Here is a 19,995-nt window from a genome sequence, read left to right on the forward strand (position 1 = left end):
TGAACTCTCATCCTTTTTATGGCTGCATAGTATTCCATGGTGTATATGTGCCACATTTTCTTAATCCAGTCTATCACTGATGGACATTTGGGTTGGTTCCAAATCTTTGCTATTGTGAATAGTGCCGCAATAAACATACATGTGCATGTGTCTTTATAGTAGCATGATTTATAATCCTTTGGGTATATACCCAGTAATGGGATCACTGGGTCAAATGGTATTTCTAGTTCTAGATCCTTGAGGAATCACCACACTGAGCCTTTTAAGGATGTTTGCTCTTTCCAGAAGCACATTGGAAAACCATCACAGGGGACTGAAGAAGAGTGACAGAATCTGTTTAATGTTTTAACAAGATCATCCTGGTTGCTGGATGAACAATACACGAAAAGACAATAAAGGGAGAAGGATGAAGGCCAGATGGAGATTGCATCAGTTAGATTTTGCTATACGAGAGATAACCAGAAAACTCCAGTGGTATACAGTGATAAGTTTTTATTTTTGTGCTTAGAGTTTCAGCTGATCTAGGGTGGCTCTGCTGATCTCAGGTGGATTTGTTCGTGAGTCTAAGGGTTGGATGGGGGTTGGCTGACCTAGGCTGGGCCCACATTTGAGGTCATGAAAAGTGTGCCTTTGATCTCATGTGGCTTGGCCACAACATTTTTAAGGCACCCTTCTCTGACTTGCGCAAATTTTTATTCCCATATTATAAATGAGTAAACAAGTTCTGAAAAATTAAGTGGCTTGCCTACATTAAGCTTCTAGCAAATTGAAAAGCTACTTCTTGGATGAAGATCTCAACTTCAAATCCTCCACAAAATGCTTCTCCTAATGTCTAATGCCATTGAGATACATAGAGGAATGTTATTTAATATATGCAATAATTTTTTGAGATAGGTATTACTACCCCATTTTATCAGTAAGGAAATTAAGACCAAGAAAGGGTAAGAAAACTGTACTGATTCACACAGCATATTAGAAACAAAGTGAAAACTCAAATTCAGTGGCTTGCTAAATTTTCATTGCCTTTTTTTTAAAGCATGCCACTGCTATCTAATAAAGATCACATTTATCTAAGCTTGCAAGGATCCAGGAACTCTCCCAATGATGAACTTAAACCAAAGCCCATGTATTCCCTATCTACTCCCCACTCCCACCCCAGGCCATTGGGCTCCTTTTAGAACCTGCACAGAAGTGTCTCCTAATCTTGGGGGAAATTAAACTGTCTACTAAAGAAATCACTAGATGTCTACATTTCCTGATCTTAAAAGTTTGCAGTTATTCTGTCATGAAATAGGAAGTGAAGCAACTACAGTTTTCTCTTCTCAAAACAGAAGGATTAGGATTTCCTTTTTGTTGTCTGAGTTCTGGGGCTTGCCTTTGGCTAGAGTTCTGTTGATATTTTTCTCCACCTAGACTCAGCCTTTCTTCCCTTCTCAACGGTAGCACTTATCCTTTCCCAACACAGTCAGAGAACTTGTATCTCCACCGGCTACTAATATAATTCCAATTTCCACCCCATCTCAAACACAAATTACTTCTGGTAATTCCCTTCAAGCAAGTTCTGACACCTGATGTGTTATCTCATGTTAAAAAATTGTAAGTGGCCATGCTAAGGAGCCAAAAATGATGAAACCTAGGAATGCAGAAGCAGAACTTAGTGTTGTAATAAAAAATATGATTTACAACAATCTTATTTGGTATACATACAATGATATGTACAGTCATTATTGTGGTACATTGTTATTAGACACAAAATGGTATGTGCTGTACTTAGGTGACTATTATTTCCATCAGTTTTATACATGGTCTTCCTTATGGTTTAATTATTCTTACTCAAAACACAAAAGGCATCTCTTTTCTCTTTCTTATGCACCAAGCAGAGTATATAGCTGATGTGTTGTGAGTGTGGAGAACAGCCAGGGTACTCCAAGACTTTTCTTCCTCTTTCTTGCCTTTCTTCCAGTGTGGCCAAATGAACTCCCTGTTTCCTGTCTCAGGTGATTTCCATTTGACCCTGATGTTCCCTTTTTACTATGTGCTTATTCCTTGCCCCCAGCCAATGTTTCCCTGAGCAGCCCTTCTCTTTTTCTACTGCTTCGTCGGCTGGACCAGTTCTAGATCAATGTGATGCCAACCAGTGCCAGGCTCCTTGGGGTCAGCAGGCTGTGCCTGGTATCAGGCTTTCTCCAGAACTGAAGGGACGAATATATTGTGATTATTGTTGCCTAAGAGACTATCCAAAATTTTAAAAATATACTCAACAAATACAGCCAGGTACTCAAAACCTTCAGAGCAAAGGAAGCCTGCTTACCTAAATTTTGGTTACAAAGGAGTTACATATGTTATAATGGAGTTTCAGAAATATGGCAAGGGAATTTTTAGCTTAAGTGTCTCTTCAGGGCTTTGCTGAAGAACAGAAATCTAGTGTGTTTGGTTCCCTTGGCTGCCTGGTTTTCTTCAAAGGGGTCTCCAAGAAGGTTCCTATCCTGCCCAGACCTCTCTCCATTCCCATAAACAATGCTGCTGTCCGTGCTTCTCCAAGCTCAGCACTAGGAGCCCTCCCCAAGGTCAAGCCTTAGTTCAGACTGAGGAGAGCCTCTGCTACCCTGGCTTGTGGAGTTAGGAGGGGCATGTGAATGGGGTTCCCTTGAGAACAGAGACGAAGTCACAGGACCTATGTTTATCCCTCTTCCACCATGGTAATCCCTAAATAATGTTTATAATTTCTCACTCTACGGTTACTCCCTAGTAGTATGGTATACTCTGAGGCTAAAATAAAACAAACCCTGTCAACAGACTAGGCCTTTTTGATCAGTCAGAAATGCTCAGTACTACAGAAGCAGACCTCATCTCTATACTAACTGAGTTGTTTCCATAAAACTGATCCTGTCTCCTGGAGATGGCTAGCATCCAGTCCCCCAGTGCAGAAGAAAGAAGCTCAGTTTCCCAAATGGGCAAGGACCGCTACTGGTAGACAGATAGGTAAGTAAAAGAATCATTGGCCAGACGACCTGTATGGATTCAAAAAGAGTTGCAAGTATAGTTCTTGTCACAGGGAACTGTGATCATTTGGCATTCTTCTCACAGATCCTGCGGTAGCTGATGTCACATGATGCAGCATCAAATGTCTTTGTTAGGCCAATGGTCGCACAGTTGAAATTCTGATTCTGATTGGTAACACTAAATGAGAAAACAAAACAAAACAAACAGAAAACAAAGCATGGTGATGGCCCATCATTTTAGCCCCGCCTCTTCCTGATTCCAGAGTGAGAGTCTTGCAGGAGTTTTGCCTGGAAGGGCAGCAGACTACCGGGCCCACACACGTCTCCATCTGCGTAGCCTCCTTTTTAGCTCAGATCCTTTTCCTAATCCAGCTCTGCAAATGCAGCTCTAAACCCACCCTTTCCTGTCAGCTCTCCTGTGAGCTTGTATGGATTCACAGTCTTGGACTAACTAACTCACTCTGGCGTTTGGTTAGAAGCATCTCATGGGCTGTCTCTTCTTCCAAAAGTACTGTTTAGGATAGTATGCATGTTCACAGCAAGAGGACAGGAAGGAAAAGGAGAGAGGTTGTGCATCCCTTTCCAGACCATAGTGGCCTCAGAAAAACTTGGTGGAGGTATTTGTTGGCTCTCCCACCTCTTTTTCTGTCATTCAGTCTGTTTCAGTCTGACTGAAAAGACTCTAGTTTCAGAGAAATGTCATGTGTTTGGGACTAGCTTTATGATATTTAACACATTTCTGAGCTTTACTTGTCCTCAGTTCAACTGTCTGTGAAATGGGGAGTGATAAAAGCTTTTCATGTAGCATCATGGGGAATATTTCAGGAAACAACATATGCAAAGTGTTTAGCATAGTGCTGGCATTAGCAGACACTGAATAAATGTCAATTTCCTCCTCTCTGTAGGGAAGCCCAGTTACAGGCTGGGGGACTGACTTGACCTCTGTCTTAATCACTATTTTTGTATAAACCCTGGGAAGATTATTGGTGTTCTCACCAATCCTCATCTCCATGGAACAATTCACAGGAGAAAGCTCTGGGGGGTCAGAAGTTCATAGCTTTAAGACATAGACAAGTTGCTTATAATAACCTTTCTTAGATAAAGAAGGCATATCTGGGGAAACTTGTATGTACTTTGTAATAAAATGTGATCTGTAGGTTAAAAGACGAAGCCCTTTTGATCAGTCAGAAACGCTAGTGTTATAGAAATAGATCTCATCTCTATACCAACTGGGTTGCCTCCATAAAACTGACCCTGTCTCCTAGAGATGGCTAGCATCCAGTCTAGACTCGTATCTAGTCTGTTTGAAGTCAAGAGACTGAGCTTTTTTGATCAGTCAGAAATGCTCAGTGCTATAGAAACTAGCATCTATAGAGAGCTACAAGATACATCAAATGAATGCTATGTAGGTGGATTTGTTTGGATCTTGATTTGAATAAAATAATTTGCTATATGAATACTCTTCTTTCTCCTTATGAAAGTTTGATCTCTTTCATAAGAAAACATTTATTAAAATGTGTCTCAGGGAATAGATGGGTTGGAAGAAAGGAGAAGAGCAGAACAGAGTCAAGTGTCAGCGTTTGAGCTATTCCAGGGTGAACCCACCAATCTCAGGTTTTGTCTTTTGAAGCAAACCAAGATCCCCAGGAAACTGTGGGATGTTCACATACTTGCCATTGAACACAGAGTTGTTGATCCAACGCCACCTTTTCTCTTCACGATGGTAAATTAAGCCAATAAAATACTTCTCAGCATCAGTTATGTCCTGAAGAAACTTCTAGAAATTAAAAAAAAAATTTCACCAGTGAGTCTTTTAATGATGCCTCTCTTGAGCCAATGTGCCCATGATTATATCTGATCCTGGGAATAAGGAAGGCCGGTAGAGAACTCTGGGACCGGCTATAGCTGGGACTCACAACTAACCGTAAAGAAGTCGTTGTCAAGATTCAGAGGGAATTTGGAAAGCCTGAGGTCTTGTTAAAACACAGACTGCTGGGCTCCTGGTTAAGTAGGTCTAGTGAAGGGAACCAGTAATTTACTTTTCTACAAAATGCCCAGGTGATACTGATGTTTCTGTCCAGGGACCACACTGTGAGAATGAAAGGGAAGGGGTACTGTACAATCTAAAACAGGGTCATTTAAAAAAATATGTGATGCTTCTATTCATAGGATTGTTTTTGTTGCCAGAAATTTTGTATGCTAAGTGAGGCTGAACCAAGTGCTAATAAAATGTGTTTCTATATATTGAGTACTTAGGAAAGGAAAACGGTGAGATTTAAAAGTGTATTGCTTTTAAAAGTGTAATCCAAGAAGAAATAAGCAAGTGCTTGTCAAATATTTGCTGATTTGACACTAGTCCTAGACATCTTTGTTCTGTAATAATTGGTGAGTTACAAATCATTTCAGCCAGAAGTGTTTCCTATACTTGTCACATACGTCCCATAATCAGTGGGTATCCAAGTCTTATTCTTTCCATCCCCATGGCTATTTCCTTAGTTTCTCGCTTTTCAATGTTCTCCTTTTCTGAAATATCTTATTTCATTACTTTTTAATTAATTACTGAATGTTCTCATTCACCAAACATCTCTCGAGTGTCTATTATATGCCATGCATTGTGTTAGGCTGAGGATGTGGAAACAAATATATTTCTCCTCAAAGAAATTATGATCAAGAGGGTTGGCAAACTACAACCAGTGGGCCAAATCCAGACTTCATCCTGTTTTGGTAAATGTTTTATTGGAATGCACCCATGCCCATTGTTTACACATTATCTACGGCTGCTTTCAAGTTACAACAGCAGAGACCAATGCCCTGAAAAGCTTAAAATGTATGTTATCTGACCCTTTTTAAAAAAAGTTTTCTCACCCATGGTCTAACACCAGAATCCTTAATGCTGAACTCTCATGCTGGAAGCCATGGATGGTTTCCCCGGAAAACTATGAAACCACTAGAATGTTATGAAAAATATTTTGCTTATGTAATGTTTCTGGGAAGGGGTACATAGATTTTATCACCATTTTAAAAAAGTCAGTGGTCCCATCATGTTTGAAGAACCACAGGTTTAATGAGGGAAGACAACCAACTTAACTAGCATAAGGAGGTATCTCAGGTGTAGTACTAGGAAATTATATACTGGATCTGGAAGAGGCAGAAAGGAGAAGGTGATCATTCTACATAGATCTGAACTTTTTCTAGAATGATAGATGAGGTGATACCTGAGATGAATTTTAGGAGATAGCTAAGTTTGTCAGACAAACTGTCGGGAAGAGTATGGACTTCCTGGAAGAGAGCGTGGATCATAGGCAGGTGGGGAAGCAGCCTGGAGCACTTGAGGAACTACAAGATGCTCAGCGTAGTTAGTGCAGTGGTGGCAGGGAGGTGGTTTGAGAGACAAGGCTGGAGCAAAGGCAGAGGCGGCACTGTGCAAGGCCTGATATGATGTAAGGTACATGGATGTGCTTTGGTCAAGGAATAGGCTGAGGCGGACATCCAGGCCAAAGTGACTCAGCGAGTTTAGGAAGCAGGCATATATATATATATATATATATATATATACTTGTTATATAACCTATTTGTGTAAGCTCATGCTTAGCTCAGAGCCACTATTGTTTGAAAAAGGTATAATTGACCTGCCGATGCTGTGCATGCAACTTGGCTTGGCTCAACGTGCCTTGACATGGTACGGGCTCTGGTGCCCAGAGAAAGAGAGAGAGAACCAAGGCTGTCCATCTTGCAGACTGATAGAGGGCAGCCAGGACATGGCTCAGCATGCATTCATGCTCAGAGGGAGAAAGAGTTAAGCTGCTGACCCTGAACGCTGAGGGACAGCCAGCTGCGCAGCTGTGAATGGGAGCGGCTGGAGCAAGCAGCTGAGACAGACAGACAGAGAGTATGAGAAAGCTGCTGATGAAAGAGCTGCTGAATAAAACTACATTTCACCTGTGTATGGCCCCCCGAGTGTTCTTTCAGCTATCTGCCACCCACCCACTCCCCTAGGACCTTAGCATGGGCTGGAACCTGACCCTGAGTGTGACATTTGTCGTGGTCATGAACCTGACATATGCCATGCTAGGAGAACTGGCGTTTAACCCACTTTAATTTGGAAAATGGTACAGTTTAGAGCCTTAGAGGTATTATAATGTCAGTTCTGAGGAGGATAGCTAGAAAGAGTGCAAAACTGGAGGCAAGGAGATGGATTAGAAGAATTCTGAAGAAATCCAGGTGAGAACTGAACTATTTGTTGTCGGCATAGAGAGAAAAGGACTTGTTTAACAAATAATTGAGGAAGAAAAGAGAAGGTAAGGTCCCAGAAAACTCTTAAGCCTTCAGTCTTGGGTGACATGAGTACTCACCAGTATTTGGAATGCAACAGGAAGAGTGGGGGGGGGGGGGTCAAATATAATTGACTCAGTTTTGAACATAGTGAGTTTGTGGGCCTCTTGAAACATCGAAGTGGAATTTGGTATACTTGTTGGGAGGAGAAGGATGAGCTGGAGATGCAGACTTGAGAGTCACCAGCAAACCATTGCCATGATGACCTTTGTCTTTTTCTTTTCCTTTTTTTTTTTTTTTTTGAGACAGAGCCTTGCTCTGTTGCCCACGCTGGAGTGTAGTGGCACAGTCATGTCTCACTGCAGCCTCCGCCTCCTGGATTCAAGCAATTCTTGTGCCTCAGCCACTTAAGTAGCTGGGATTTCAGGCATGCACCACCTCACCTGGCTAATTGTTAGTAGAGACATGGTTTCACCATGTTGGCCAGGCTAGTAGTGATGACCTTTTTCATCACCAAGGAAAAGGTACATGGATGTGTTTTGGTCAAGCAAATTGGGATCCACAAAACTTAATGGGTGTGGCAGACTTGTCACACTTGCTTCTTCCCGTTGCCTTCCCTCCTTTCCTCTTTTCATTCCCCTGTCTTGCTCCTGTTTTTCTACCTTAAGACATTTTCCATTGCTACCTGGGTACTTAGCCCTAGAGGGTTTGTAGCGTCCAGATCCCTTGGTCATCTATTACCAAGATTCAGAAAGGAGATCTTCTTACAAATTCTTCTAAATCACAGGAGGACTTTCTAGAGGAGGAATAAAGGGATAGAAGCGAGAGAAGCAAGAGTATAGTGTATGTAGCACAGATTAGAGTATGGGTTTTGGAGTCAGAGAGATCTGAATTCAATTCCATGTTCTGTTATTTGACCTTGGGCAAATTACTTTTCTGTGCCCTAGTTGCCATTTATAAAATATGGATAGTAATACATCCTCATTATTATTATCATGATCATCAACTGCAAATTCAGTTCTATGACCTGATTCTTACTTTTTCACATTACTAATTTCGTCAATTCACGTCTTCCTTGTTTACTATGCAGACTGGGATGGTACATTGACATCACATCTATAAGGTATCCTTTTTGTTGTTAAACAACTTTTATACACATCATCTCATTTGGTCATTTGCTTCACTTTAAATGTCTTAGCCCATCCCCAGGATATCAGCTAATTACAGTGCGCTATAGAAAAGACCACAAGGTGCGAATTTCTGTGGTTAAATGAAACTGGAAAATCATGCTGCTTCACTGCCACTAAAAAGAGTCTCCTAACCTCCAGTCCAGAACAAATAGCTTCAGTTTTTCAGCCAGCCACCTCTCCATTCCTCACTCCCTCTCATCCCCACTCCCCCAAGTTTCTACCCCATCCCACCCACTGAGGCTGTGTGGAGTGTGTGGCTTTACTGTACCATTCCAGTGTTCTCACCAGTTTCTCTGGCGTGTTGACAATTGCCAATGTGGATCCTTTTCCTTTGCAAAAGTCCCTGCTTTCATTCCAAGATGATTCAGAAGTGGATAAGAAAAAACATCTTGCTTGATAAAATTCCCAGTCTTTGGGGCAGACTGAAGAGGTCCAAGAAAGGAGAGTACGAGTTTACTGGTTTGGGTTATAAATCCTGCAACTAAGTCATGAAACAGTGATACATATTTTTGCTTTGTTTTAACAATTATATTGGTAAAAATTATTCTCCATCCAGGAAGAAATTCCACCCAGTCTAGTCTGGTTCCTTGACAATAATATAAGGAGAATAAGGAGAAGAGTGCAGTGGCTGAATAAAGTTTCCATTAGTCATCCCCCTACAGGAACACCAAATTTGACAACTATCTACACACAAGAAAGCACATATACATACATGAGAACAAAAAATCAGATGAACACTCAGTACCTGGATAGCTGAAAGAGGCACTGCAGCAGGTAGGAAAGATAGTCTTAAATTGCTGATACCACCCCCACCCTATCCCTGCTGCAGTGACAGCATGGCATGGTAAAGTCTATGTGCATGGGAGAGGGAGTGTGTGGGGATTGTGAGACTTTACATTGGACTCAGTGCTGCTCTGTCACAGTGGAGGGCAAAACGGACCAAACTCAGCTGATACCCACCCATGGAGGAAGCATTTAGATGAGCGCTAGCCGGAGGGGAATAACCCATCCCAGTGGTTGAAACCTGAGTTCTGGCAAGCCTCGCCACTGTGAGCTGAATTGCTTTGGGGACCTAAATAAACTTGAAAGGTAGTCTAGGCCACAAGGACTGCAATTCCTAGGCAAGTCCTTGTGCTGAGCTGGGCTTTGAGCCAGTGGAATTAGGGGGCACCTACTGAGATACCAGCCAGGGTGGCCAAGGGAATGCTTGTGCCATTGCTCTCCCAACCCCAAGCAGCACAACTTGCAGCTCCAAAAGAGACCCTTTCTTTCTGCTTGAGGAGAGGAGAGGGAATAGTAAAGAGTACTTTGTCTTGCATCTTGGATGCAAGCCACAGTAGAATAGGGCACTAGTCAGAGTCGTGAGGTCCCCATTCCAAACCCTAGTTCCTGAAAGACATTTGTAGAGACACCTAGACATACCCTGGGCCAAAAGTGAATCCTCTGTCTTGAAGATAAGTACACAGTCCTGACAGGATCCCTTACCTGCTGATGAAAGAATTCTTGGGCCCTGAATAACAAGCAGCAATACCTAGGTAGTATGTTATGGGCCTTGGGTGAGACTGAGATGTCTTGGGCTTCAGATGAAACCCAGCACATTCTTCTGCTTGAGAAAAGAAGAGAGAAAAGTAAAGGGGGCTTTGTCTTGCACCTTATGTAACAGACTGGCCACAGAGAAGTAAAGATCAGCTCTTGGGGTCCAAGATTCTAGGCCTTGACTCTTGGATAGCATTTCTGGACCTGCCCTGAGCCAGATAGGAGCCCACAGACATAAAGGGTAGGTTCTAGGCCTGGCAGCATTCATGACAAGCTGACCAAAGAGCCCTTGTGCCTTAAACAAAAATCAGTGGTAGTCTGGCAGTGACCCTGTGGACCTGTGATGGTAGTGGTCATAGGGTGAAGCTCCTCTGCCTGCGGAAAGGGGAGGGAAGAGTGGAAAGAACTATGTCTCATGATTTGAGTTTCAGCTCAGCCACAGGAGGACAGAACACCAGGTAGATTTATAAGGTTTTTGACTCCAGTCCCTGGTGCTAAGATAGCATCTCCAGACCTATTTAGGGCCTGGTGGAACTCACTGCCCTGAAGGGAAGGACACAGGCTTGGCTGGCTTCACCATATGCTGATTATAGAGCCCTAGGACATTGACAAAACATAAGCAGTAGCCAGGTAGTGGTTACAGTGGGCCTCGAGTGAGACTCAGTGCTGTGCTGGCTTCAGGTCTGACCCAATGCAGTCCCAGTGGTGGTGGTCACAGGGATGCTTGTGTCACCCCACTCCCAGGTCTGGGCGGCTCAGCGCAGAGAAAGAGATTCTGTTTGGGAGAAAGTAAGGAAAAAGAATAAGAGTCTCTGTCTGGTAATCCAGATAAATCTTTCAGATCTTATCCAAGACCAACCAGGTGGGTACCTCTACGAGTCTGCAAGACCCACAGCATTACTGGGCTTGGGATGTCCCCCATGCAGATAGAGCTTAGTTCACAACACCTAAGTCCTTTTGAATACCTGGAAAGCCTTCCCAAGAAGGATGGGTATAAACCCAGACCATGAAGACTACAATAAGTACCTAAATCTTCTATGCCCAGACACTGATGAACATCCACAAGTATCAAGACCATTCAGGAAAACATGACCTCACCAGTTGAGGTAAATAAGACACCAGGGACCAATCCTGGAGAAACAGAAATATGTGACCTTTTAGACAGAGAATCCAAAATACCTGTGTTGAGGAAACTCAAAGAAATTCAAGATAACACAGAGAAGAAATTCAGAATTCTATCAGATAAACTAAGAGATAGAAATAATTAAAAAGGATCAAGCAGAAATTCTGGAGTTAAAAAATGAAATTCACATACTGAGGAATGCATCAGAGTATATTAATAACAGAATCAGAGAGGTCACAGAAGTCAGAGGAGACAAAAAAGAATAAGAAACAATGAAGCACACTTGTAAGGTCTAAAAAATAGCCTCAAAAGGGCAAATGTAAGAGTTACTGGCCTTAAAGAGGAAGTAGAGCAATAGATAAGGGTAGAAAGTTTATTCCAAGGGATAATAACAGAGAACTTCCCAAACCTAGAGAAGGATATCAATATCCAAGTACAAGAAGGTTATAGAACACCAAGTAGATTTAACCCAAAGAAGACTACCTTAAGGCACTTAATAATCAAACTCCCAAAGTTCAAGGATAATGAAAGGATCCTAAAAGCAGCAAGAGAAAAGAAGCAAATAATGTACAATGGAGCTCCAATATGTCTGGTAGCAGACCCACAGCGTTACTGGGCTTGGGATGTCCCCCAAGTGGAAATCTTATAGGCCAGGAGAGAGTGGCATGGCATATTTAAGTTGCTGAAGGAAAAAAACTCTTTACCTTAGAATAGCATATCTGATGAAAATATCCTTCAAACATGAAGGGGAAATAAAGACTTTCCCAGACAAATAAAAGCTGAGGGATTTAATCAACAGCACATCAGTCCTATAAGAAGTGCTAAAAATAGCTCTTTAATCTGAAAGTGAAGGACATTAATGAGCAATAAGAAATCATCTGAATATACAAAATTCACTGATTATAGTAGGTACATGGAAAAACACAATATCATAACAGGGTAACTGGTATGTAAAGTATCTTAAGTAGAAAGACTAAAAGATGAACCAATAAAAATGATAACTACAACAACTTTTCAAGACATAGACAGTAAAAACAAAGTTATAAATAGAAACAACAAAAAGTTAAAAAGTGGGAGACAAAGTTAAAATGTAGAGTTTTTATTAGTTTTCTTTTTTTGCTTACTGGTTTGTTAATGCAAGCAGTTAAGTTGTTATCAGCTTACAATAATGGGCTATAAGATAGTATTTGCAAGCCTTATAGTAACCTTGAATCAAAAAATATACAGTAGATATATAAAAAACAAAAAGCAGGAAATTAAATCATACCACCAGAGAAAATCACCTTCACTAAAAGGAAGACCGGAAGGAAAGAAAGAAGGAAGAGAAGACCAAAAAACAACCAGAAAACAAATAACAAAATGGCAGAAGTAAGTGCTTACTTATTAATAATAATATTGAATGTAAATGGATTAAACTTTCCAATCAAAGTACATAGAGTGGCTGAATGGATGAAAAAACAAGACCTAATGATCTATTTTCCACAAGAAACACACTCCACCTATAAAGACACATACAGACTAAAAATGAAGGGATAAAAAGAGATATTCCATCCCAATGGAAACTGAAAAAGAGCAACAGTAGCTATACTTATTTCAGACAAAATAGATCTTGAGACAAAAACTGTAAGAAGACACAAAGAAGGTCACTGTATAATGATAAAGGGGTCAATTCAGCAAGAGAATATAACAATATAAATATATATGCATCCAATACTGGCACACCCAGATATGTAAGGAAAATATTATTAGAGCTAAAGAAATAGATAGCCTCCAATATAATAATAGCTGGAGAGTTTAACACTCTGCTTTCAGCATTGGACCGATCTTTCAGATGGAAAATCAACAAAGTAACATTGGACTTAATCTATACTATAGACCAAATGAACATAATAGATATCTATAGAACATTCTATTCATCAGCTACAGAATACACATTCTTTTCTTCAGCATATGGATCATTCTCAAGGATAGACCATATGTTAGGTAACAAAACAAGCCTTAAAACATTCAAAAAATTGAAATAATATTAAGCATCTTCTCTGACCACAATGGAATTAAATAGAAGTCAGTAACAAGAGGAAGTTTGGAAACTGCACAAATACATGGAAATTAAACAATATGCTCCTGGATGACCAATCAGTCAATAAAGAAATTAAGAAAGGAATTGAAAAACTTCTTTTAACAAATGATAATGAAAACACAACATACTGAAACCTGTAGGATATTAAGATGGAAGTTTATACCTATAAGTGCCTGCATCAGAAAAAAAACAAGAAAAAAGAAAAACTTCAGACCAAAAACCTGATGACAAATCTTAAAGAACTAAAAAAGCAAGCACAAATTAAACCCAAAATTAGTAGAACAAAAGAAATAATAAAGATCAAAGCAGAAATAAATTGAAATGAAGAAAACAATACAAAACATCAATGCAACAAAAGTCGGCTTTTTGAAAAGATAAGCAAAATCAATAAACCTTTAGCCAGACCAAAAAAAAAAGAGAGAAAGAGATGACCCAAATTAATAAAATCAGAGATGAAATAGGAGACATTACAATGGATGGCACAGAATTCAAAGAATCATTAGTGACTGCTATGAGCAACTATATGCCAATAAATTGGAAAATCTAGAAGAAATTGGCAAATTCCTAGACACATACAACCTACCAAGATTAAACCACAAAGAAATCCAAAACCTGAACAGATCAATAACAAGTAATGAGATGAAAGCCATGATAAAAACTCTCCCAATAAAGAGAAGCCCAGGATCCAATGGCTTCACTGCTGAATTCTGCCAAGTATGTAAAGAAGAACTAATACCAATCCTACTCAAACTGTTCTGAAAAATAGAGAAAGAGGGAATACTTTGAAATTTATTCTATGAAGCCTACATTACCCTGATACCAAAACCAGACTAAGACACATCAAAAAATAAAACTACAGGCAAATATACCAATCAATATTGATGCAAAACACCTCAACAAAATACTAGCAAGCTGAATTCAACAATGTATTGAAAAGATCATTCATCACGACCAAGTGAGATTTATCCCAGGAATGCAAGGATGGTTCAACATATGCAACTTAATCAATGTAATACATTATATCAACAGAATGAAGAACAAAAACCATACGATCATTTCAATTGATGCTGATAAATTATTTGATAAAAGTCAACATCCCTTCATGATTAAAACTCTCAAAAAACAGGGTATTGAAGGAACATCCCTCAACAAAATAAAAGCCATATATGACAGACCTACAGCCAGCATATATTGAATGGGGAAAAAATGAAAGCCTTTCCTGTAAGATCTGGAATATGGCAAGGCTGCACTCGCTTTCATCACTGTTTTTCAACATAGTGCTGGGAGGCTTAGCTAGAGCAGTCAGACAAGAGAAAGAAATAAAGGGCATCCAAATTGGAAAGGATGAAGTCAAATTATCCTTGTTTTCAGATGATATGACCTTATATTTGTAAAAACCTAAAGATTCCACCAAAAAACTATTAGAACTGATAAACAAATTCAGTAAAGCTCCAGGATACAAAATCAACAGACAAAAATTACTAGCATTTCTATATGCCAACAGTGAACACTCCAAAAAGAAATTAAGAGACTAATCCCATTTATAATAGCTACAAATAAAATAAAATATCTAGGAATTAATTTAGCCAAAGAAGTGAAAGATCTATACAATGAAAACTATAAAACAAGGACAAAAGAAATTGACAAGGACACCAAAAAATAGAAAAATATTCCATGTTCGTGGATTGGAAGAATCAATATTGTTAAAATGTCCACTCTACTCAAAGCAATCTACAGATTTAATGCAATCTTTGTCAATAACCCAATGACATTATTCACAGAAATAGAAAAAATTATCGTAAAATGTACATGGAACCACAGAAGACCCAGACTGTCCAAAGCTATCCTAAGCAAAAAAATAACAAAACTGGAGGAATCACATTACCTGATTTCAAATTATACTACAGAGCTTTAGTTACCAAAATGCCATGGTACTGTCATAACAACAGACATATAGACCAGAACAGAAGAGAGAACCCATAAATAATTCCCTACATCTATAGTGAACTCATTGTTGACAATGGTACCACAAACATGCATTGAGGAAGGGACAGTGTCTTCAATAAATGGTTCTGGGCCACTGGATATTCATATGCAGAAGAATGAAAGGAGACCCTTATCTCCTGACATACACAAAAACCAAATCAAAATGGATTAAAGACTGAAATCTAAAATTTCAAGCTATGAAAATACAAGAAAACTTTGGGGAAACTCTGTAGGACATTGAAGTGAGCAAAGATTTCTTGAGTAATATCCCACAAGCACAGGCAACCAAAGGAAAAATAGATAAATGAGATCATATCAACTTAAAAAAGCTTCTACCCAGCAAAGGAAACAATCAACGAAGTGAAGAGACAATCCACAGAATGGAAAAAAAGTTTGAAAACCACCCATTTGACAAGGTATTAATAACCAGAATATATAAGAAGCCCAAACAACTGTATAGGAAAAAAAACCTAATAATCTAGTTAAAAATGGGCAAAAGATCTGAATAGACATTTCTCTAAAGAAGTTGTACAAATGGCAAATAGAAATATAAAAAGGTGCTCAACACCATTCCTCATTATAGAATTTCAAATCAAAACTACCGTGAGATATCATCTCAACCCAGTTAAAATGGCTTTTATCCAAAAGGCAGGCAATACCAATGCTGGAAAGGATTTGGAGAAAAGAGAACCCTCATACACTGTTGGTGGGAATGTAAACTAGTACAACTATGGAGAAGAGTTTGGAAGTTCCTCAAAAAACTGTAAACAGAGCTACCACATGGCCCAGCAATTACACTCCTAAGTATAGGCCCAAAAGAAAGGAAATCAGTATATTGAAGAGACATCTGCACTCCCGTTTTTATCGCAACACTATTCACAATAGCCAAGATTTGGAAACAACCTAAGTGTCCATCAACAGATGAATGGTTAAAGAAATGTGGTACATATACACAATGGAGTACTGTTCAGCCATAAAAAAATCAGATCCTGTCATTTGCAACAACATGAATGGAACTGGAGGTCATTATGTTACATGAAATAAGCCAGGCAGAGAAAGACAAACTTCACATGTTTTCACTTACTTGCAGGAGCTAAAATTTGAAACAATTGAACTCATGGAGATAGAGCATAGAAGGATGGTTACCAGGGGCTGGAAAGGGTAGTTGGTGGGGAGGTATGGGGGAGAAGTGGGGCTTGTTAATGGGTACTAAAAAATAGAAAGAATAAATAAGATCTAGTATTTGCTGGCACAACAGGGTGACTATAGTCAAACATAATTTAATTGCAGATTTAAACATAACTAACAGTATAATTGTATTGTTTGTAATACAAAAGATAAATGCTTGAGGTGATGGATACTCCATTTACCCTGATATAATTATTACATATTGCATGCCTTTATCAATATATATCATGTAACTCATGAATATATATACCTACTATGTACTGAGAAAATTAAAAAATAAAAGCCAAAATAATATGTACAAAGAGAATGAACTGGAAGGTCTTTATGGTCCCTTTGAGCAAAAAAATTCCATAAGAATAAAGACAATGGGAGAAATCTCTAAGAATTCAGTGCATGAGAACCTAGGGGATGTAACCATGCACTTTACCTGTTCCATAGCTCCTTGTGGTAATGAAGCCGTTGGGACTTGGGGAACTGCTCCCAAAAATCTGTGAGACTGAAGTGAAAAGAAAACCTGAAGGTTATGGTATGACGAATACAACACAGAAACAGAAACATCAGAGTATGGGCTGTGTGACTCTGAATCATGGAGGTGACAAGAAGCTCTTGGCCACTCTGAGCTAGAACATTTCAAATAATTTCTTTCTTTGAGCCTTCCATCTAACTACTATCATTATTTGTCATGCTCGACACCCAAATCCTATATCATGTCTCCTTTTTTTGATGTAGCCATAGGCATCAAATCCTGAGAAAAAGAACAGAAGAAAGGAAAAGTAATGGAGGAATTTAGTACCAGAGAGAAACTCTCACACTCCTATCGTATATAAACCTTTGACAGTGTTTTCTCCAAAGGACTGTTTGGAGTACTTCTCGCCCAGGCTCCACACAGCATGTTTGCTGTTCTTTCTATTTCTGGTGTCCCAGATTCAATATGAAAATTCATAATCCTGGGCAACTCTGGGACTCTTTTCTCATCAGCACTGTATTAGCTCTAAGGATTGAAGCTAATTGGAACAAAATTTCAGGGCCAAGTGGATATTAGCAGCCAAGGAAGCAGGTGAACTTTAGGGAGATTTTCTATAAGCAGGGACGGGTCCATTCATTTCTAGAAATCCATATAGGGGCCTCATTTTCCTGGGAACACTGGCTGTCTGAGCAGGCAGCTGCAGTGGCTTCAGAGGCTGGTCAAACATCTAATCGGGCTGCCAGTTATTTGTCCATTGTGGTTGAAGACCACTTTACTCTGACATCAAATTAGTTACTTACATTTATCTTAATGAAACAAATTGGCATTCACTTTTTATTTCAGTACCCCGTTTATAGACTCTAAGATGTAATAGCCTGGTTTTCATCAGAAACTACTTTGAGATTATAACTTAAGGACTCAATACATATTTTATGAGTATTTTCTCCATACAGCTCACTGTATTGGGTTGCCTCTGTTGATACTAAGATAAATGAGAAACGGTCTTTCTCCTAACGATGTCAGTAGTAATAGGTGTCTTAAGAGGAAGTGAGAGGATGTTGTTGGGAAAGCCTTCAGGAGGAAGCTGGTTTAATAGGGAGAGGAGAACCATGCCCCAGTCATCTCTCTATCTCCCATAGCTACTGGCTATTAAGCACTTTCACATTCTATTACAATGATTAGATATAAATCATCCCCATATCCAGGAGAAAAACTAAGGATCAGAAATTTCCCTCAGTCTGCTCTTGGTTTTCTCATATGTAAAAGAAAGGGAATTAATTAGAAGATCTTTATGGACCCTTTGTACAAAAGAATTTCTTGGGAAAGGAGGCTGTGTGGAAGGTCTCTAGGAATTCAGCATGGAAGTAGCAGGAGGATGGAGAGAAGATTTACCACCATGCAGATTACCTGTTCCATAGCTCCTGGTGGTGGTGAAACCATCGTTACTTTTGTTAAAAATCTGTGGGACTGAAAAGAAAATCAGCTGTTGGCTCAGCCCCAAATGTGACTACACAATGAATATGACAAACAAGTATCAGCACAGAGGCTGCTAGGGTACTGTGACTATTAGTGGGAAATACTGAACTCTCTGACTCAGTGAAGATGCATGAATGTGGTTTTGTGACTACGTTCCCTTATTCATATTTCTGTCCTGCTGTCTGACATGATAGGAATTGCACCTTCAGATTGCATCATGAGGAAGACACCTCTTAGCTAACTACTGCCTCCCACTCATGTTTCCTTCCTCATTTATTTTCCCTACTGGCTTCTGGGGCTGGAGAAGATTCTAGTTTCTGATTGCAGTAAAATGCTTTCATAGGAGGCTTCTTTCACTAGGCATTTGGATGAATTAATTTATATGTATACAAAGAGAAATTTCTTTCTAAGTTAAATCCTGTTACATTATACTTCAGCTCTTACCATGGCCTTGTCATTGGGTTGAACTGGAGCTGTATTTTTAGATTTTGCCAACAATAACAAGCGCTGCCAAGTACTTCAGCTGAGATCACCCAACTAATACTCTACTAGCAAAAGCTTTGTGTGGCGTTCTAACCATCAGAGACTGGTAAGTTCTATATCTCCAAGGTAGACTAAGGAGCCTGGCCCACTGTGTGTGCTGGGGAGTGAGAAAGGCATTGCCAATTGACCTCAGGTTGGGTCAGTTAGTCTCAGGTGGAAAGACTTGGATATGTAACCTTTACACACAACCATGCATTCTGAGAGAAGAGTCAATGAGCAAGACAACATGAAGTTTGGGGCAAGAGGTTGCTCAAATACTCACAATAAAGTAGAAATAAAGTCATTCCAACAACTTTAAGCACCACCACAATAAGCCCAGAGATGATCATGTGCCAGTTCATGATGAAGGAGCTGCAGGGGCCTGTGAAGATTAGAGCACAGCAGCATCAGAATTTGGGAACAAGGCTGCTTTTCAGTAGGACATATCCCAGCCTCTCACTCAGAGTACCTAAAGCAAGGCAGGCTTGGAAGACAGGCATGACATTGACAGGTACCAGGAGGTGACCCAGCATGGGCCGCGAACACAGAAAGAACCATGTATTGATTGGAGCCTTGGAACTTGGCATACTGCCTCTCCTTCACTCATTCCCTACTCCAGGCCTCAGCCTTGCCCTGTTTGTGGCCTCCTAAATTCTGTCTAATAATTAAACCCTCTCCTGTATTTTGAGAACCCTTATCCTTGAAATGACCCTTGTTCCCAAGGACCTTAGTCTGTAGCCTTCACCATACTGACTTAAGTTGTCAGAAGCCTCAATCTTCCAAATACCAGGGGTAGGTGACAGACAGGACAGGCATCCCTGAAGGTCTTGGCATTGGTCAACAGTCCATGCAGCCAAGACAGACAGACAGACTCACCTCTTTCTCCCTGGAAGGGTAGGCTTGCTTGCAGATGGGGGTCCTCCTGGTGGCCTACTGCTTGGTGTGGCAGGCAGGGGCCCCGTCTCCTGAGAATATGCTCCTTTTGCCCAAGCAACGTTCTTCCTTCTTCACAGTCTCTGCCTTGGTAGCATCCCCGAGAAATACCTCTTCCTGTTCAGTGGGGTTCTTGGCAAAGGGAGCAGGCGGGGCAAAGAAGGGAAGAGACTCTCTAGCCCTAGTGGTGGCAAGAGCAGACTTCCTGCCAGGAGAGTTCT

General features: G+C 40.1%; 1 protein-coding gene across 2 annotated transcripts; it reads right to left on the reverse strand.

Moving 5' to 3' along the window:
* Window positions 1-308: 308 nt before the first annotated feature.
* CLEC5A (C-type lectin domain containing 5A) lies at window positions 309-19,885 on the reverse strand. Of its 2 annotated transcripts, XM_004046343.5 has the most exons (7): window positions 19,718-19,885; window positions 19,125-19,223; window positions 18,251-18,310; window positions 16,805-16,873; window positions 8,750-8,886; window positions 4,673-4,779; window positions 309-3,180 (listed from the first exon to the last, which is right to left on the reverse strand). In XM_004046343.5, exons 2-7 carry the CDS (start codon window positions 19,201-19,203, stop codon window positions 3,066-3,068), a joined length of 567 nt encoding a protein of 188 aa, XP_004046391.1. In that variant the 5' UTR covers window positions 19,204-19,223; window positions 19,718-19,885; the 3' UTR covers window positions 309-3,065. The 2 variants fall into 2 exon arrangements, with proteins under 2 accessions (XP_004046391.1, XP_018887289.1); XM_019031744.4 differs by lacking the exon at window positions 16,805-16,873.
* Between the last annotated feature and the right edge of the window lie 110 nt (window positions 19,886-19,995).

Source organism: Gorilla gorilla, chromosome 6, assembly GCF_029281585.2.
Source record: "Gorilla gorilla gorilla isolate KB3781 chromosome 6, NHGRI_mGorGor1-v2.1_pri, whole genome shotgun sequence".
Taxonomy (NCBI): Eukaryota; Metazoa; Chordata; class Mammalia; order Primates; family Hominidae; genus Gorilla; species Gorilla gorilla.